General features: G+C 34.0%; 1 protein-coding gene across 1 annotated transcript in view; it reads right to left on the bottom strand.

Moving 5' to 3' along the window:
- Window positions 1-19,527, bottom strand: part of UNC13C (unc-13 homolog C) — a 497,972-nt gene that overhangs the window by 167,095 nt on the left and 311,350 nt on the right. Inside the window, exon 17 of the mRNA XM_081047963.1 lies at window positions 19,016-19,149. Coding sequence (XP_080904089.1) covers window positions 19,016-19,149 — 134 coding nt within the window. The remainder of the gene's footprint in view (window positions 1-19,015; window positions 19,150-19,527) is intronic.

The following is a 19,527-nucleotide window of genomic DNA, read 5'->3' as shown; positions in this document are numbered from 1 at the left end:
AATGTACTGGTGCCGTCATTTACAGAGATTAAGAAAGTAAGAGTCATGTGTACTTCTGAAGGAGGATAAAGATTAACTGGTGGAAGAGATAAGCTGTATACCCCATTATGGATGTAAGTATTGTATAAAAAAAAAAAAAGACTCTCAAAGTGACTACTTCTAAAATATTTTTTTCTTTACTCTACAAGCTTCAATCAGATAACTTCAAAACCAGGAATTGAAAACACAAACTTAGTCTAGTGATTTTTTTCAGGTGCATAATCAATGTCAAGTTTGATTTCATGCTTGAAAAACTATGGTTTAACGGTTCTCATCAATGCTATTTTATCTTTGAGATGGCAAACCTAAATCAAAAGCAAACTACCATTTAAAATAAAAACAGCATGCAAGAAAAAAATACAAAATATATAAAAGGTAATGGTATAATATCATTTATATAGAAAGAACACTTATACATCTATAAAAAAAGATGAATAGTAGAAAAAAGGCTAGTGAGATGAATGAGCAGTTGAAAAGAAAAAACACAAAAGCCTAATAACCATAGGAAAAGAGATGCTCAAACTCTCCAGTATTCAAAGAAATTTTCATTAAAATTATAGTGAAACTGTTTACTGAAAAAAATTTCAGCCTTGAAAACAAACAAACAAAAAAAAAATACGGCTTGTTGGAATTGGATTCCCAAAAATTATCTAATGGCTCTATAGAGGCTTCCGATTCTTCTGCTATTCCAATACCTGTGCTACTCCCATGCCCTTCGCTCCCACAACCCAGTAGTCCCATCTATGGACTGCATCATTCTGATGTTATATGAAACCACAGAATAATAGGCAACTATTAAAAAGAAAAAGGTCGAAATGCTTGTATTACAATGAAAAGATGTCTATCAGTGTAAAGTGAACAAAGCACAATACAGATTAATAGTATGCATAAGATGATCCCATATTTTACAAAAAAATTATTAATTGCATATCTATGCTTATATGTGTCGAAAGTATTAGCTGAAAAAATACACTCAATTACTGAAAATTTATATGGCTTGGGTGAAAGGAGTCTTAGTTTTTTTATTTATTTTCTTCACAACAGTGATACATAAACATAGCAACTTTTTTTTTAACTTCATACAGTCCTATGAAGCTGAATCAGATTATTTTTGTGACCATCAAATTAAAAAAAATAATTTGTCTTTTGAAATAAAATCAATGCTCTATATGTAAGTTTTGCTATATATGTAAGAATTTTTTAAAAGATGAATTAACATTCATTTATTTCTGACAAAACCCCTATTTGTTATTAGTATTCTCATTTTACAAATGAGGAATTGGTGGTCAGGATTTGAGCTTTGAGCTGTTTTTCCAAAGCTCATGATATTTCCAATAAAGAAGAAAATGTTCAATTCTAAGCATCAAATTTTGATACTTAGGAGAGACATAAAGGTAACTTTGATTACATTTATTTTGGACTCAGGATTAAGAAATGTGTCCTAAAACATGAAATAAAACAATGGCAGAAACAGAGTTTATGCTTCCTGACTATATTTCTTTTTCATTGCTTTTTTAATGACAATGAAAAAATGCATTGAAAACATCTTCACAGCTTATTTTTATCTCTCTTTTTTTGTGTAAACCTAATGATTTTGAACTTAAAATATTTAGAGTTCAAATGTTAGCTTTTTATTATTTGCGACAGTCCCTATTTAAATTTAAATCTCAATCTTGACTACTTACTCTACTTCTATGCAGGAGACAATCTTTGGGGTCTGAGATATTTTCTGACAACTGTTTTAGAGGAACTTTTGCTTATAGTGCATTACGATATGCTGGTTTCACATTTGCTGGTTTCACTTTTACTGGTTTCACATTTCACATTTACTGTTGTTACCTATGAAGATAATGAATATTCTATGCTAGAAAAATAGAACTCAAAGCTTATTTCAACTCATTCACTTAATAGTTACACAGGTTCTTCTGAAGTCTATACTTACACTCTTCTATCTCTCTGTGGTATTTTTAGTGCATCTGGAAATACTTCTCTGGTTCTTTTTTTTACATACTTGTATATTCTAGTTTAATAAAAAACATCACTAATTTAACCCTAAATCTAGACAGCAAATTTAGTCATCAACTCTGCCACGATCCACAACATCTTCTCCTTTCCACTCTCCTATGGATTCTTCCTTTGACAACCCTGTGGAATTTGCCTGTTCCTACCCTATTCCTACTGTCACATCCCTAATTCAAGTCTTTACCCTCACTTGCCTCAAGAGTGGCACTAGCATGTTAATTGATCTATTTGCCTCCATCTCGTCTTCTTTTATTACATCCTCTATACTACCACACAATTTATCTCTTAAAAACGCAGGCCATAATATTTCAAGCCACTGCTTTAATACCATCGATTGTCACATATTCATTAACATAAAAAAGTTGCAACTCATCAACGTGACTTTTCTGGCCAGTGATGGTCAGACCCCAACTTTAACTTCTGTTTCTCCCCTCCAACTCTTTCCATGCTGCAGCCACCCAGAGTACTTCTAATTTCTCAACATGTCTGATGTCGTATGCCTTAAGATAATTTTTCCCTGTCTGTTCTCTCTCCCCCTCAATTTTCATTTAATCATAACTACTCTCTTCCTTCAAGTTACACATCAAGTATCAGCTCCCTCTAAAGTTCTCTGTTGTACTTGAGGCAGAATTAGCAGTGATTAATTATCTGTGAAGGATAAGGGCAAAGAAAAATGAACAATAACTACAAACTGGATCACAGCTCACTTAATATTAAGAGTCAGTGATAGTATTCATGCTTTTATATTTTGTAAGTTTCATAATTTTATTATTGACACAAGATTTAACTTATCTAGTGATTTTATTGACATTGGTGTTATAGTTCAAAACTCATGAAGATAATATCATTTTTCTTGTTAACCAATTTTGTCTAGAATTAGAAAACAATTTTTGTTCACCTAGCATCTCTTTACTACCAGATAATATGAACAGTTATTCCCATTCTCTCTCTCTCTCTTTCTCTCTCTCCTCTCTCAACATGATTTAATCAATTCCAGAAGCCAGGATATAACCCAGAGACAACATGTGCAAAACTAACAGTTTCCAAAACACTTTTTTTACTCCTACCTATCTAGTGAAAAGAGGAGAAAAAATTCACAACTCTGAGTAGAATACAACAGATGAAAGAAGCAAATCAGTACTTGGAGTGAGAGGAGAGACACCAAGTATTTCTCAAAACAGATTTTATCAAGTCCTGATTAAGTACTGGCTAGATTTCGTTTCCAACTTTTAAAAGGCCACAAATAATCATAGTCCCATAAAAGAGCTTTTTGCACTGTGTCCAAATTTCCTTTGTAGATCTGCAAATATGTACTCTCACTACGGCATCAAATTTTATATTTTTTATCTGTATTATATACCCATACACCAAATCATGATTCAAAAGACAAAGTTGTTTTCTTCCAACACTCTCCACAGTGGAATATTTCTGCCTTTTCTTTGGGCTAGCTAAGAAGCCTATACCATCTGCATGTTTGCTGGGGATTATTTTCTGCAATTTAACACAGTTCTGGCCTTTCCTTGGCATAATCCATAGCAGTATAATGTAGTGGTTATACCTCAATGCAATCCAAATGATAGAGATTTGATTTTCCTCTGTTATTTAACTAATTTACCCAGTGGAGCAGTGAGTAATCTCTTTAAAACTCAATATCCTCATCTGTCAAATGGGGATAATAATTGTACAGTTTGAGACTATTTCTAGGGCTGTGGTAAGGATTAAATGAGATTTTACATGTAAATACTTTGTATAGCTGCTGGCACGTAGTGAGTATTCAATAAATGCTTGCTGATGACAATAAAATTCAAACTATAAATGAGACATATGGGAAAATATTATTTAGATTTTATTGATTTCTAATGTGAAAAATTATCACAGAAACTGAATGGAAATTTACATTTGTGTTTGCCAGCTTTTAATCTCCAGGAAAAAAAGTTGCTAATAAAATTAATAGCAATAAACCTAATTGCAAAGGGAAATTTTTATGTACTCACAGGAGTAAACTGGTTTCACAAATTTCAGAAATCTCCAGCTACACACTAACAATTTATATGCTAATTTTGCAAATAAATTCCAAACTATGGTACAAGCACGACTGAAAGAACTCTTAACTTTCCACAACTATTTCCTAACTTGTAGTATAGTATGAATTACTATACATACTTAAACGTTAAAACAAGTACATATATAATATGTACGTTCATTATTCCTATTTCATTATTCATATATTAAAAATAAAGTTGACCCTCATATTGGTCTGAATTTGTGAGGTTTTGCTATACACAGATTAAATGCTCTAATGTACAGCTCCATCTCTTTATTTTCAATGCAGTTGTAATTTAACTTAGTCTGTCATTTATAAAAGGAAGCTGAATGAGATAAATCATCCACTCCAACACTATTTGAACGTCTCCTGTTTTTAATTTGCAGCAATTAATACAGAGCATAAATGTTTGAAACCTTAAATCCCATGAGACACAATAATTTAATAACCCAACTTATTGTCTTGCAAATCTCTTAGTAAAATAAGAAAAAGAATCTACTGTCAACATTTGATAATACTGACTCATTAGTCACAACAGATGAAATTGGAATCCATTAAATGTGAAGTATTATTTTGATATGCAAAGCAATAGTTCTGTTATTGTGTGCTATGTATGCAAGTGGAGCTTCATGTCAGAGCCGGAATTCAAGAGACATTTAATTTGCTGCGCTCTTTTCACATTAAAAAAAAATATATATCTTTTGTTACTACATTCTCCATTTAAGAATACTTGACATGCATTAGTGCAATCAACTAACAATACCATGAAGAGAGAGAACAGCCAAAAGAATGAACTTTAAGCAGGGATCAACTAATAAATTATAAACTAGCCTTTCAAGTGAAAGCTGTATTAAGGGGAGCTAAAACATGTCATAGCACTGCAGGTAAGGGTGAAAGCCAGTTTAAGCATTTGGAGCATGAACTCATCTAACTGAACATTTCCAGTGCTGATAATTTTTCCTTTCATATGTAAGTTCTCCTAAACCAAAAACAAGTGGATCACCAATGCCATGTAAATCCAATCATTTGTTTTACCCTTTCGTTGTTTCTTTATGTACGTTTACAAACTAAGGCATTATTTTAATGAATTAGGATCTTTAAAAACATTTAATTTAAATATGAAAAATAAAATTGGGGATGAATCCAGGTAAACTGTTAAAATCAGCATTTTTGTAAGGTAGTTGAAAACGCCAGCGGGCAGTGGCAAAGGAAGTGGAGATGGCCAGAAATAGTCTAAAAAACTTGGGTAATGTGCCTGGGGAGAATAATAAATGGAATTTACTGAATTCAGACAGCAATTTCTCAAACCACCACAGTACTTCCAGATTAGACAGTTGGGGAAAGCAAATCCTCATTTTCACTTTGGGGATGGGGAACTTGAGGCAGTAGAGGGAGATGTGGGGAGATACTCATATGTGGGGAGTATCTGGGCACCGTCAGGCACCAGGCTAGGTGCTTTACATGCATTAATTATCTCCTTGAATCCTGGTAATGGTCCTATGTGTTGAGTTTTACCTCCCAAGTTTTTAAATGTAGGAAAGAGTCTGACAGATGTTGCAAAAACTTTGCTAAGGTCTGATGGCTCAGTGTGTCTCACTCAAAAATGTTAGACCACTTAATAAGCCACTCAAACTATCTTTAGTTTTGCATACCTAGAACACAGTGCTTTTCTTTATTTTCACTTACTACTTATGCACGATGGACCCCTCCCCCCGTTACCCACAGGGAAATGTTACAAGACCCCCAGTGTTACAAGACCCCCAGATAATACAGGTATTATCTGCCTGAAACCGCAGATAATACCCAGTCCTATACCTACACACTATGTTGTTTCCTATATGTACACACTTATGATAAAGTTTAATATAAATGAGCACAGTAAGAGACTAGCAATAATAACTAATAATAGAATAGTTGTAACAGTATACTGCAATAAAGGTCATGTGAATGGTTTGGGGGCCATTATTAAGTAAAATAAAGATTACTTGAATACAAGCACTGTGATACTGCAACAGCCGAACTGATAACCCACGTGGTTACTAAGTGACTAATGGGCAGATAGCGTATATAGTATGGAGATGCTGGACAGAGGGATGATTCATGACCCGGGCAGGACGGAGTGGGTGGTGTGAGATTTCATCAAACTACTCAGAACGGCGCTCAATTGAAAATTTACGAATTGTTTATTTCTGGAATTTTTCCATTTATCTTAGGACCACAGTTTGCTTCAGGTAACTGAAACTGTGGAAAGCAAAGAGAGGGCTTCCGTATTCATCTCATTCAAAAATATTAAGATATTTAAAAAAAATTATTATAGCAAAATGAGATTTGTCTTAAAGTAGACAAATGAAAGGGAAAACAAGGATATAAAAATGAGGCTACACATAGAAATGTATGCTGTCAGCTTCTATAGTTATTAAATGTAGGCCTCGATTCTGCCATTTCTAGCATCTAATCCATAAAGGGAAACTGATCATTTTTATGTATCCCAATTGCTCAGGAAGTAATGTTGTTCAAAGCAGTGCTTTCTGAGATAAGAAATTATTTCATGGTTTCTCCTGAGGGTGCCAGTATGCACACACTACATATTAACATTGTTTTCCTACACAAAAAATTAACAAATTGAATACATTTTTTTCTACTGGTTTATATACATCTGCAACTGGTACCATATGATGTATCTTGTACTTTTCTTGTGAGTAATTATTGTTATAGTTTTATTGTTATGGTTTATCTTAAGCAGATGCAGATTAATCATTAAAGCATTAGAAATGTTTCAGAAATGTTTCGGTTGGACTGAGGGATTGATGCCCATCATCTTATTCATGGGATCTTTTCCTTACAATTAACGCAAATGGTTGCTTAGATTCTGATTCTGCCACTTACTAGATGTGTGATCTTGGGGAAGTTACTTAGTCCCATTGCGCTTCAGTTTCATCAACTGCAATTGGGGGATGATAATAGTGCTGATGTCATTAGAATTAAGTATAGGATGAACTTAAATGTTAAGTTATAAAAATGCTTAGCACAGTGCCCGACTCCAGTTAATTCCTTACAGTTTCCTATATGGTGGTGATAATATTTATAACACAGAGATATCTAGTTATGCCTAAATCATCTGGCAAACACAACAAATCTTGAAAAACCAAGATGAAACTTTTCTTTTCTGCATGATGTACAATCAGGGAGATAGAAAACTGAAATCTTCAGAAGTGGTTAAATTCGTACAATTCTTAGTAAGCATTGTTATAGTGGTACTCTTGTGCTCTTAGAAAAATATTCTTATTCTTTCCAGATAATATATTGTTTGGGGGATTTGCAGAGAAAAACCCTGATCTGTTTTAAAATTTTAAAATGGCTGTAATTAACATGAGAAAAAAAGTTCAAAATGACTTATTTTCTTTTTTTATTACTTTTAGTCAGGTAGGTTAGCCTAGATTTTTAGATTTTTTCTGATTATCCATTCTCCCTACTGTAAACCCTAGCTCTGCAGAACTGATTGCTTGTCGGAAACAAACTATTTGCGATATCCTGATAATTTAAATTAAAGCATTCCTTTATTCTTCAACAGCAGTCTAGCTGCAACGAGAGTGGAATATGTGTGTTGTGCCATATAATATCATATTGGGATAGTTATGCTACCTTGGTTATAAAGAACACAGACTCAAGTAACTACAAATGATTAAAAGGTAATTTTTGTAAGCATACTGTCTATAACAGAGAAATAAGACTAACCTACAGTTCCATATTGTACTAGAACCCAAAGAAAGCTGAATTCAGTCTAACAGGTGGAACAATGACCAGTAGAGTCAGGTCTCATGGAATCATGGACAAGAAGCTCCTTCAGAGTGGAAGGCAGTGTGGGGAGTGCAGTAAGTGACTGCAGATGGGATCATCACTCAAGAAGTCCACCTATCCTGTGACTTGGCTGTTCTCACCATTTCTGTGTCTCCGTCCAAGCATCCTGTCTCTTCTTTCACTGACAGCTGCCTTCTTCTCCTTCTTACCTGTTTATCTCCTGGCTTCTATTTCTCTATCATTTTGATTTATTCTTCGGTTTGGATTACTAACCACAGCCATCTCCAAACTCGTAAATCTTCAGTGTCTATTCTCCATGTCGACTGTCTCATTCTCTGGATTTCTCAGTCTAATTCCAGAGAGTAAATCTAGTTTTTCTCATTAGGTTACCTCAACAAAGGACTGGGAGGGGAAGAATTAGTGTCCAGAGTGATTTGTGAATGTGGCAGGCACATGATCAGCCAGTTTAAGACCCATGTTTAATTCTGTTTATCTCTTTCCCAATTAAATCTTTGTGACTACAATTGTGCAGAGGCCTGGAGTATAAAGAATATTCAACACCTATTTGTTAAATTTAAATAATAGTGTGAATGAAAATGATAAAAAAAGTAAATGGATCAGGAAAAAAAGTGTGCAATAAAAATATTTAGGTTAAAAGAATTAAGTATTTGCCCTATCTTTCCTGTATTTTTGCTTTTCAGGTAACCAAGTAAACAGCCCTAGTTAATGAAAGGAAAAATTACAGAAAAATTGTAACCAATCAATTTTGAAAGAATAACATTACAACATCACAATTTTGAAGTCCCTAGTGGAATAACTGATTCTGAAATGATTATAAATGAAAGCATCAGAGGAGAGGTCAATAGGAAACTTGGGGATGGAGGGATCGATCAAGCTGTCAGCACTGATCAATCTTAGCATCACTACAGGGAGAACAATCAGACTTAATGTGTGACCCCCTGATGTGATGGAGTATGAAGTACACAGAATCACCTGTGTTGTACTCTTGGAAAAACAAAATAAAAGGAACCTAAAAGTTAGCCTCTGGAGCTAATGTTCATTGGGAGTATAGAATATGGAGGAACAACTTAAGCCTAACAGAGGCAAGAAGAATGATCCAGAAAGCAGAACACTATAAAGGACAATGAACATGGCTTCTTTAAAAAAAATCAGTGGCATGGGTAAAACAAAAGGGAAGAGAGATGAACTAGAATGAAAGAGACTTGTGACATATAACAACTATATGTAATGTAGTGCACCTTATTTGAATCCTGATTAAAAGAATGTAAATGTAAATAGGCATTTTAAAAAGAAGTGACGATTGATTATGGAATAGGGAGTACATGATAGCAAGGCATTAATGTTAATGTCATTAGTTGTGATAATGATATTGAGATATGCAAGAGAATAACTGCCATTTTTAGAGATGAATACTGAAGCACCTAGGGATAAAATGATAGAATGTTTGATATTTGTTTAAGATAATTCAGCAAAGAAAAAATAAAAGCTTGTGAGTACAAATGAAGAAAATATTTTAAAATCTTGGTAATTGTGGCGTTTGGGTGATAGATATATAGCTTCATTGCATTATCTGTCTAATTTTTAATATTATGAACACTTTTGTAACAATTTTTAAATATAAAAACAACTTAGGTGTTACAATTGCGTTGACTCTATCCCCTATGCTGTACTCCACATCCTGTGGCTATATATATGCTTATAGTTGACATTCATTATTATTCAGCTTCAGCTCCAGGTGTACACTGCAGTGGTCAGGAATCTACACCATCCATGAAGTGTCAATTATTATGTCAATAAAGCCATTAAAAATGAAAAGAGAATAATCAGGGCATAATAGGAGAGAATAATTAGGGAGAATTAGGGAATAATTAGGGAGAATAATTTAGGGAAGCCATAGTGCAAAGAAATAAATCAATAGCTTTAATACTTTGAATAGCATTAGTTCCCAAACAGAACAGGATATAAATCCTTGATCAAAGTAGTGTAAACCCAATTTCCTCACTGCAGCAAATGAAATATATTATCTTTTAAAACACATAATTCAAAATTAATGTTTTGGGTCATCCCATAGCCTTGAGAAAATAAATGCAACATATATCAATTTTACAAATAAAACAGCATGTTTTGGAAAATTGGTCCATTTTCTACGTAACACATTATATCCTCTAATATGTAATCTTAATGCAGAGAGAAAATAAATTGAGCCTTAACTGTATGTATACTTTTGGAGGAGGCTAAAAGAAATTACAGACAATAATGAAGTCCATGCAAACACACAAGAACATAGAATGGAGGAAATATACTTGTGCTTATAGTTTGGTCCGTGTTAGAAAAACAAAGTAATGTTAGAAAAACAAAGTAAAGTAATGTAGAGTCACAACAATTTAAATAAACTGAGAGTAATTTTTTCTGAATATTTAAAAAAATAAGATTTCTTACTTTCAATAATATATAGTGAAACTCCCTTACATTGTACATTTAGTTGATGTCAGTGTAAGGGCCTTTCACATCTAAATGTATGATTTCCTACTGCATAGAATGCATGGAAGTCACACAGACAGACAAATCTCTATTTATCCAAACATAACTCACTATGGACTTCCTTATTTTTTTCTTACTATGTACTTTCTTAAATTGATATTTCCTCCCGAATTTATTATCTCAATTAACGATGCCCCATAAATATAGCATCTTGTCTCTACCTTTCCCCTTAACATTATTCAGTGCAGTTAATAAAAAAAAAAAATTCTTGATTTATCTCTTTAATATTTCTCAGATCTGATCCTACCTCTCCATCATCTTATACAAAGTTCTCATATCTTCTCACTGAATTACTGCTGTAACCACTTAACTGTTATCTCCACTTATAAAAGAAGAGAATAAATAATAGAAATCAATTTACTTTAAAACCAAAAACAATATAGAGATTTAATGAAACCAAAATGTTTTATTTCAAGAAGACTAATACATATCTAGTTCGCTGGATAGGAAAATTAGAGAGAAGATACAAAATAGCAATATTAAGGATGACAGAGGTAAAATGACTTCAGATTTTATAGACATTAAGAGGATAATAAGGGAATGCCATAAGTACTATATGATAGCAAACTTGACCATTTAGATTAAATGCAAATGTTTCTTGAAAGACACAAACTACAAAAATTCAATAAAAAACAAGTAGGTTTGGGAGGAACCAAGATGATGGCACAGAAACCTCCTGAAATTCCTTCATCCATGGATACACTGAATGTATGACTATACATGGAGAAATTCCCTCTGAGAAAAATCTAGAGACTAGCTGAGTGACTCCTACATATCAGATGAATGAAAAAATTCCCACATCAAAATAGGTAGGAAAGGCCAAGACACAGTTGTGCCATTAACCCCACTCCCTGCACAGTGCCATACAGTTGGAAGGGAATCCCCAACTCCCAGCTTCTCCCTGAAGAGCAAAGGGATTGGACTGCAGACCTAGTACCCCAACTTTTAAGACTCCCGCCAGAGGGATGGACTCCAGAAACTCTTAACTCTGAAAGCCAATGGGGCTTCAGTTCATAAGACTCACAGGACCATAACAAACAAAGCAGCAGTTGTTAATGAGCACTCAAGCATACCTTGTGCTTAAGCCAGAAAGAATAGGCAAAAATGGTCCTCTCTTAGTCTTTCCCTGGAAGGGGTTGGACTGCATACTTTAGAAGCTGCTGCCTGAGGGTCTGGATTCTAATTTAGCATGCCTTTAGGGATGGCTGAGATCTTTTCAGAGCCCAGGGAAGCCTGTGGGCTCTCCTCTTTGTGTTTTCTCTCTAGCTTGCTCCAATAATACAACCAAATTGCTATATTTCCCTGAAAGGAGCTTGTCTACACCTTTAGTGCTCTAATATTTTTGGCTACCCCCTGAGGGAAATGTCCTCAAATTACCTAGCTATGATAGCTGATGAGGCTTGCATTCACAAGTCCCACAGGAGTACAGAAAACAAATAAACAAACAAAAAACAAAACAAAAAAAAACCAGCAGCTTTTCAGTAGGTGCAGGAGCACCTCCTTCCCCACCTCCCTGACCCCTGTGGCTATATACAACTGGGTTTAGTGTAGAGGGAGCAGGCAAAAATGTCCATCTTCCAGTTTCTCTCTGAAAGGGACTTAATTACATACTTTCCCAATTGTTGCCTGAGGGAACAGTTCTAATTAGCCTACATCTAGGTGCTGACTGCTTCCTCCCCTTTGGAACATTGAGAGGTCCTGGCACACGCTCAACTAAGGGAGCCACTAAGAACAAAGACAGAAGTTTGAATTATCACAAAAGTTTGAGAGACAACCAGGAGCTGGAGTTCGGCTGATTGATGAAACCAATCTGTCAAAACTAGGCTCTTTTATCTAAGGTGCAGAAACCAACACAGAGAGTCAAGGAAAATGAAGAAACAAGGGAATGGGTTCCAAACAAACAAACAAAAAAACAAGATAAATCATCAAAGATTGATCTTAATGAAATGAAAAAAAAATGATTTATCCAATAGAGCGTTCAAAATAATGGTCATAAAAATGCTCACTGCGGTGAGGATGGCGATTCATGAACAGAGTAAAAATTTCAACAAACAGACAGAAGATATAACAGACAAAGAGAGAATATTCAGAGCTGCAAGAGAAAAACAACTTATTACATACAAGGAAATCCCGAAAAGACTATCAGTGCATTTTCAGCAGAAACTTTGCAGGCAAGAAGAAAGTGGGGTGATATAGTAAAAATGCTGAAAGGAAAAACATGCCAACCAAGAATACTCTACTTGGCCAAGTTGTTCTTTGGAATTGAAAAAGAAAGAGTTATGCAGGCAAACAAAAGCTGAAGAAGTTCGCCACCTTCTGCACAGCAAAAGAAACCATCGACAAAATAAAGAGGTAACCAACTGAATGGGAGAAGATTTTTGCAAACAGTGCCTCTGATAAGGGGCTAATATCCAAAAATATACAAGGAACTCATGCAACTCAACAACAAAAAAACAAAGAACCCAATTGGAAAATGGGCAGAGGACCTGAAGAGACATTTCTCCAAAGAGGACATACAAATGGCAAAGAGACATATGAAAAAATGCTCAACATCACTAATCATCAGATAAATGCAAATAAAAACCACAATGAGATATCACCTCACCCCAGTTAAAATGGCTATCATCAACAAAATAAATATTAACAAGTGTTGGAGAGGCTGTGGAGAAAAAGGAACCCTCATACACTGTTGGTGGGAATGCAGATTGGTGCAGCCACTATGGAAGGTAGTGTGGAGGTTCCTCAGAGGGATGGTGGGTGGGGGGAGGGGGGTTCACAGTGTGAGGGATGTAGATGGTGGGCGTCTAAGCATTACCTTGTCTTGTACACCTGAAACTAATAAAAAAAATAAAAAAGTAAAAATTATGAATAGAATTACTGTATGACCCAGCAATCCCTCTCCTAGGTATCTACCCCAAAAAAATCTGAAAACATTTATCCATAAAGACAAGTGTGCTCCAATGTTCATTGCAGCTTTATTTACGGTGGCCAAGATATGGAAACAACCAAAATGTCCTTCGATAAATGAAAGGATAAAGAAGTTGTTGTATATATACACAATGGAATACTATTCAGAGGTAAGAAAAGATGAAATAGGACCACGGATGGATCATGTGGTTATAATGCTCAGTGAAATAAGTCAGACAGAAAAAGCAGAGAACCCTATGATTTCACTGATATGTGGTATATAAACCAAAAACAACAAAAGAAGAAGACAAACAAATGAGAAACAAAAACTCATAGACACAGACCATAGTTTAGTGGTTACCAGAGGGTAAGGGAGGGGTCAGGGGTGGGAGATGAGGGTAAAGGGGATCAAATATATGGTGATGGAAGGAGAACTGACTCTGGGTGGTGAACACACAATGGGATTTATAGATGATGTAATACAAAATTGTACACCTGAAATCTATGTAATTTTACTAACAATTGTCACCCCAATAAACTTTAGTTAAAAAAAAAAAAAAAGATGTCCACCACCACTAGACCAATAGTTATGTGGATCAACAGAGCAATGGAGCAGAGAGTACAGAATTAGACTCTCACACACATAGTTAATTGATTTTTGAAAAAAATGCCGAAGTAATCCAATGGGGAAAGGATTTTTCTAACAAGTGGAGTTGAAAAGATAAACATATGAAAAAACATCCCAAAGGATCTTAAACTCTATATCACAGCATGTACAAGAAAATCACTTGAAATGAATCATAGACTTCCATGTAAGATATCTAGAAGAAAACCTTGATGTTCCAAGTTGATTTTGAGTGTTACAAAGATTTCCTAAGTAGGACATAAAAACCTCAAATTATAAAGAAAAATAAATTAATTGGATTACTCTATCAAAATTTAAAAAAAAAGGTTCTTCGAAAGATACGAATAAGGAAATGGAAAAGAAATTCACAAACTATGAGAAAATATGACAACAAACCTTTATTTAGTATATGTAAAGAACCATTGTAACTCAATAAGATAAACATCTCAATTAGGAAATGACAAAAAGTTTTGAACAGACACTTCATAAACAGATATATATGGATTGCAACAAGAACATAAAAAGATGGGTTACATCAGTATTTAGAAAAGTACAAATTAAAACCACAGTGAGCTACCACTACACACCTATGTGAATGGCTACAATTAGAAGTAAAATCATGCTAAGTGTTGGCAATGTATAACCACTTTGGAAAGTAGTTTGGCAGTTTTAAGAAATATTAAACATGTACCTACCACATGACTGAAGGGAAATGAAAGCATGTATCTATGCAAAAACTTGTAAACAAATATTTACAGCCACCTCATCTGGAAAAAAAAAATCCAAATGTTGGCACTAAGCCTAAACCTGACATTAACTCATGAATGGATAGACATTTTGTGATATATTATATAGTAAAATATTATTCAGAAACAAAAGGAGATGAAGAACTAAAACACAAAACATGGATGAATCTCAAAATATTTGTAATAAGTGAAAAAAGTCAGACAAAAGAATATATATATGATATGTTTCCTTTACATAAAAGGATAAAAACTGCAAATTAATTTACAGTATCAGAAAGCAGACCAGTGGTTTTCTTGTGTGGGTTACACAAGGCGCATAGGAACTTTTTGGGGTTATGGATATCTTCATTATCTTGACTGTGGTGAGGGTTTCATGGCTACAGATAGATACCAAAACTAATCAAATTGTATACTTTAAACATCTGTAGTTTTTGTTGAGGTCCCTTATAAACCTCAATAAATCTGATAAAAAAGGGAGAGAGAGACCCATACCTAAAGATATAAAAATACTGTTTAACAGTTTTCAGTTTCAGCGTAATAGTGAAATTTCTATAAGCATCTAGAAACTCACATAAAAGTAATTTTAAAAATGTAAATAAATATTGCTCAAAAAATATTCTAGTACATCATTAATCAATGGAGTGGGAACAGCAAGAACAGATACCAACTGCATATATGGATTGACTTTAATTTATTCATTCATTCAACTACTACATATGGCTGTTTTTATACTAGTGTACAAAATAAAACAAACCCCTCCCCTCATGTTTACATCCTACAATTATGATAAATTGTTAGCAAATTTGAATAAGCAAAAGCTTACAATGATTTTTCAAAATCATGATAACAAATATTTAATTCCATAAATTATTTATATCAATAACCCTAGATTACATTCAAAGAGATAAAAATAAGTTCTACACTTTTAAATCATTTGTTCATCTGTCATTGCTTTCAAAATAAAATCAAAACTTGTTTTAGCCTGACATGTCCTTCACAAATTGGCCTGAGCTTTCAGATTTTAGTGTACATAGAACACATGATGGAAGCTTTATTAATAATGAAGACTTCTGGGTACATATACTTGTCCCTTCTGAGTACATATATTTGTCCTTGGATGTTATCTAAACAGGAAGAATGATGAAAAGCTAACTGCCTTCCAGAACAAGAGTTTATTATTTAAAAGGGAATTAAGACCCAATGAAGAAATCACCTGGAAGTAAAGGCTTTGGCTGAATTACAGAACGTTCACATTTTTAAAATTAAGAGAGAAATAAAAACACACTATTTAATATGAAAAAAAATGAAGACTTCTGTGCCAACTTCAGATTTTGCCTCCATAGATTTAGAATGGTGCTTGGAAACCCAACTAGCAGCCCATATAATCCTGACTCCAGGTGTCTGGATTTTCTACTCTGTGAAACACTGTGCTAACCTCAGTGACCAATGGGATAATTAGTGAAGACTAAATGTGATGACACATTGTGCCAATAAGGAAACAGGTGTGAATAAACATCTCATACATGTAACATTGACCACCAAGACCACACCTCACTCTCCAAATGAGTTCACTTGAAATACTGATTCAATTAAATGAGAAACAAAATGAATTGATCCTTCATAAGTGAGAAATCTTTAGAATATCCTCAAAATCTGAGCAAATATAATAACAAAGATTCCAAAGAGAAGGAAAGCATTCAGGTTTTCATAGGACTAGGTTTCACAGAAAAAAAGGGACTCTAAACTCTGACATTAAAACCAAAAATAAAAAGCAAAACAAAGACATTTATCTCATTTCCCCTTGTTATTGCTCAATTTTATACTTAGTAGAATTAGTTTAGTTCATAATTTAAAAGTTATTTTTGCCATCCATAAATGTAATTCCTTTATTTCCTTTAATACAGTTACAAAAAAGTCAACCAAAATCTTTACATATCTTTCATGGTATATGATTAAAGAGAATTCTAGGAAACTTTTATTGATTCCATGATTTTATAATGTCTCTTTTTCCAGTCATATCCTGATTTCAAATATTTGCTAAATGTAAAGAATTTCTTTGATTAAAAATAAAATCCTTTCAAATAACTTTTAATTATCATTTCTTAGCAGATTTTTTGTTTCATTCAATAGTAATTTATCTAACGGCCTATCTGAATCCAAGGGTACAGCCTTGAAACAAGCTATTGATTTTTCTATCTTTAGGAAATCTACTCTGTCTTTAAGAAAGTTCCAAAGAATGAATGAGAAAACACATATATGCCACAAAGCTGCCCAGGATGAGCTGAGGACATATCATACATTAAAAGGGAATATCAAGTCTTGGATCATCAGAAGAGAATAAAAGAGCAAAGACTCTACAGGTGGTCATCAAAAGACACTGGCCATCACCCAGAAAAGCTGGATATAAGGGAAAAGAGAGAAGAAAGTGAAAAGACAAACCTAATGATGGTTGCATATCAAAGGCAGGACTACTTTCTCCACAATTAGGAGGAACATAGGGCAGGTGAAAATAGGTGGTTAAGAAGCAGTAAAGAATGAAAATTGTGAGACCGAAATTTATTTCTTCCGTAATTGGAATTTTAATTGGATTCAACATAGGCAAAAAGTCCCTACCCATCTTGACCAATAGGGTCATAGCGAATGAGAAATAATAAAACCAGGCTCTACATAGTAAGTCTGAATCTAGTTCATGTCCTGCTTCATGGTTTGTCTATTTCTGCTATCTGTACTGGTAAGACTAATATATCAGGATACTCTCCCCATTAACCAGATTGTAAGTGTGTAGTTTGCAGTCAGTTGTTATTTTGCTTGTATAGCCCACAAGCATGGGCATGAAATAAATCCTAAATGCGCAACATTAAAGTTGGACTGGATCTTGAAAATTATCTAGCAATATGTCCTTATTTTACATATGAGGAAACTGAGTCCCTAGGAAATTAGATAATTTGCTCAAGGTCTCATAGCTAGCTAGTGGCATTTTGATAAGTTGATGATTTTAGACTCTTGTAAAGTCTATTCATCTGCAACAGCTACGAATTTTAATTCATCTGCCTTGTCTACCTGCTCATAATTTGTAAATTCTATGCCTGGATGCGTAAGCTTAGGTTGAGGAAATGGACTTGTCTATTAAATATTGCATTAAATTTGTTAAATCCAATATACACAACTATTTAACAGCAGTTTTTTTTTTGACAAATCTTTATTATTAAAAAGTCACAATGGAAGATATTTAATACTAGTTCTTTAACATTCTTTTTTAGTTTGACAGGGTGCACTTTTTTTCTTTTGATACAATGGGATAGTTATGAAAGGAACCAGAGAAAAGAGAAAACTTTTCTACATCAAATAAAAATAAATCTTGGGAAATATTTGTCTCCATAGCCAAAGAATCACACTCTATGGGGCTTGAACTAAACATTCTTAATATCACTGAATTGGTATTTATTTATTTATTTACTTATTTATTTATTTATTTATTTATTTATTTATTTTTTCATTTATTAGTTTCAGGTGTACAAGACAAGGTAATACTTAGACGTTCATCATTTATATCCCTCACACTGTGAACCCCCCTCCCCCCATCCACTATCCCTCCAACCTCACAGTGAACCATCACATTATATATATAAAATTATGGTTGGCATTCATTAATGTTTAGCTTCTGGTGTACAATGCCATGATCAGGTATCCACAGTATCCCTGAGGTGGTCTCCCAAATAGGACGCATGTCCATTGGATACCCAACAAAATCTTTACAACATTATTGAATACCTTCCCCAAATTAATTTTCAAAAAAACCCTGAGGCCATCTTGTGGTTACCAGCTGCTTCCAAATCCCTTCACCTTTCCCCTTATCCCCAACCCCCCCCCCACACCCATCTAACAACTCTCGGTTTTTTCTTTGTGTCCCCAAAACTGTTTCTGATTAGTTCATTCACATAGTCTTTTCTTTAGATTCCATATATAAGTGAGATCATATGGTACTTGTCTTTCTCTTTCTGACTTATTTCACTTAACATAATGTTCTCTAGATCCATCCATGTTGCTGCAAATGATAAGATTTCTTTCTTCTTTATGGATGCGTAATACTCCATTGTATAAATGTATGAATTGGTATTTATTGAATAAAGTAGAAAAATATTGCTTTCTACTATGGCTTAATTTTATAAAAAATTGTCTTTGTTATGAGAGTATCATCCATGATTCAAAGATTTTATGTTTTCTTAACTTTAGTTAAATAAAATTCATTCGTTTAGAAAGCAGTGTACTTACTGATTCAGGACAGGTGTGTAGGCAGTTTTATCCTCATCAATAATAGTGACCATCAGTGTAATAAGTTGGGGCCAAAAATCCAAATTCTTGGTGGTTGGTCCCTGCTCTTCCCGAGGAATGTCCTGTTTCTTACTCTGCTCACAAGGTCACATAACATGCAAAAGAAAAGGGTAAATGGTATGACTTTAGTTAGAAGTCACTGTCAAACAGGAGAAACAGAGAAAAGTGTTACGAAAAAACTCTTAGATCATGTGAGCTAAAGCTATTACATTCAGGTTTCCTTTCTTCATTGAATGGGACCCCCTAGGATAAAGTCACATTGACAAGGCTTGTTTCTAAGTGCTGTGATTCTTAGTGAATGTTTCTCTTCCTCTATCACAGTTCATAAGCTTAGCAATTATTACGGTAGAAATGATTCCTTTAATGTGGCTTCTCCCAAGAAGACAGATTGAATTATATGGGTACAAAGGTGTGTGTATGTGTGTTCGCAAATGTGTATGTGAAAAATTTAT

This window comes from Rhinolophus hipposideros (genome assembly GCF_964194185.1).
Source record: "Rhinolophus hipposideros genome assembly, chromosome: 5".
Lineage (NCBI taxonomy): Eukaryota > Metazoa > Chordata > Mammalia > Chiroptera > Rhinolophidae > Rhinolophus > Rhinolophus hipposideros.
Note: the sequence above shows the minus strand (reverse complement) of the source record. Positions and strands in the feature narration are given on the sequence as shown.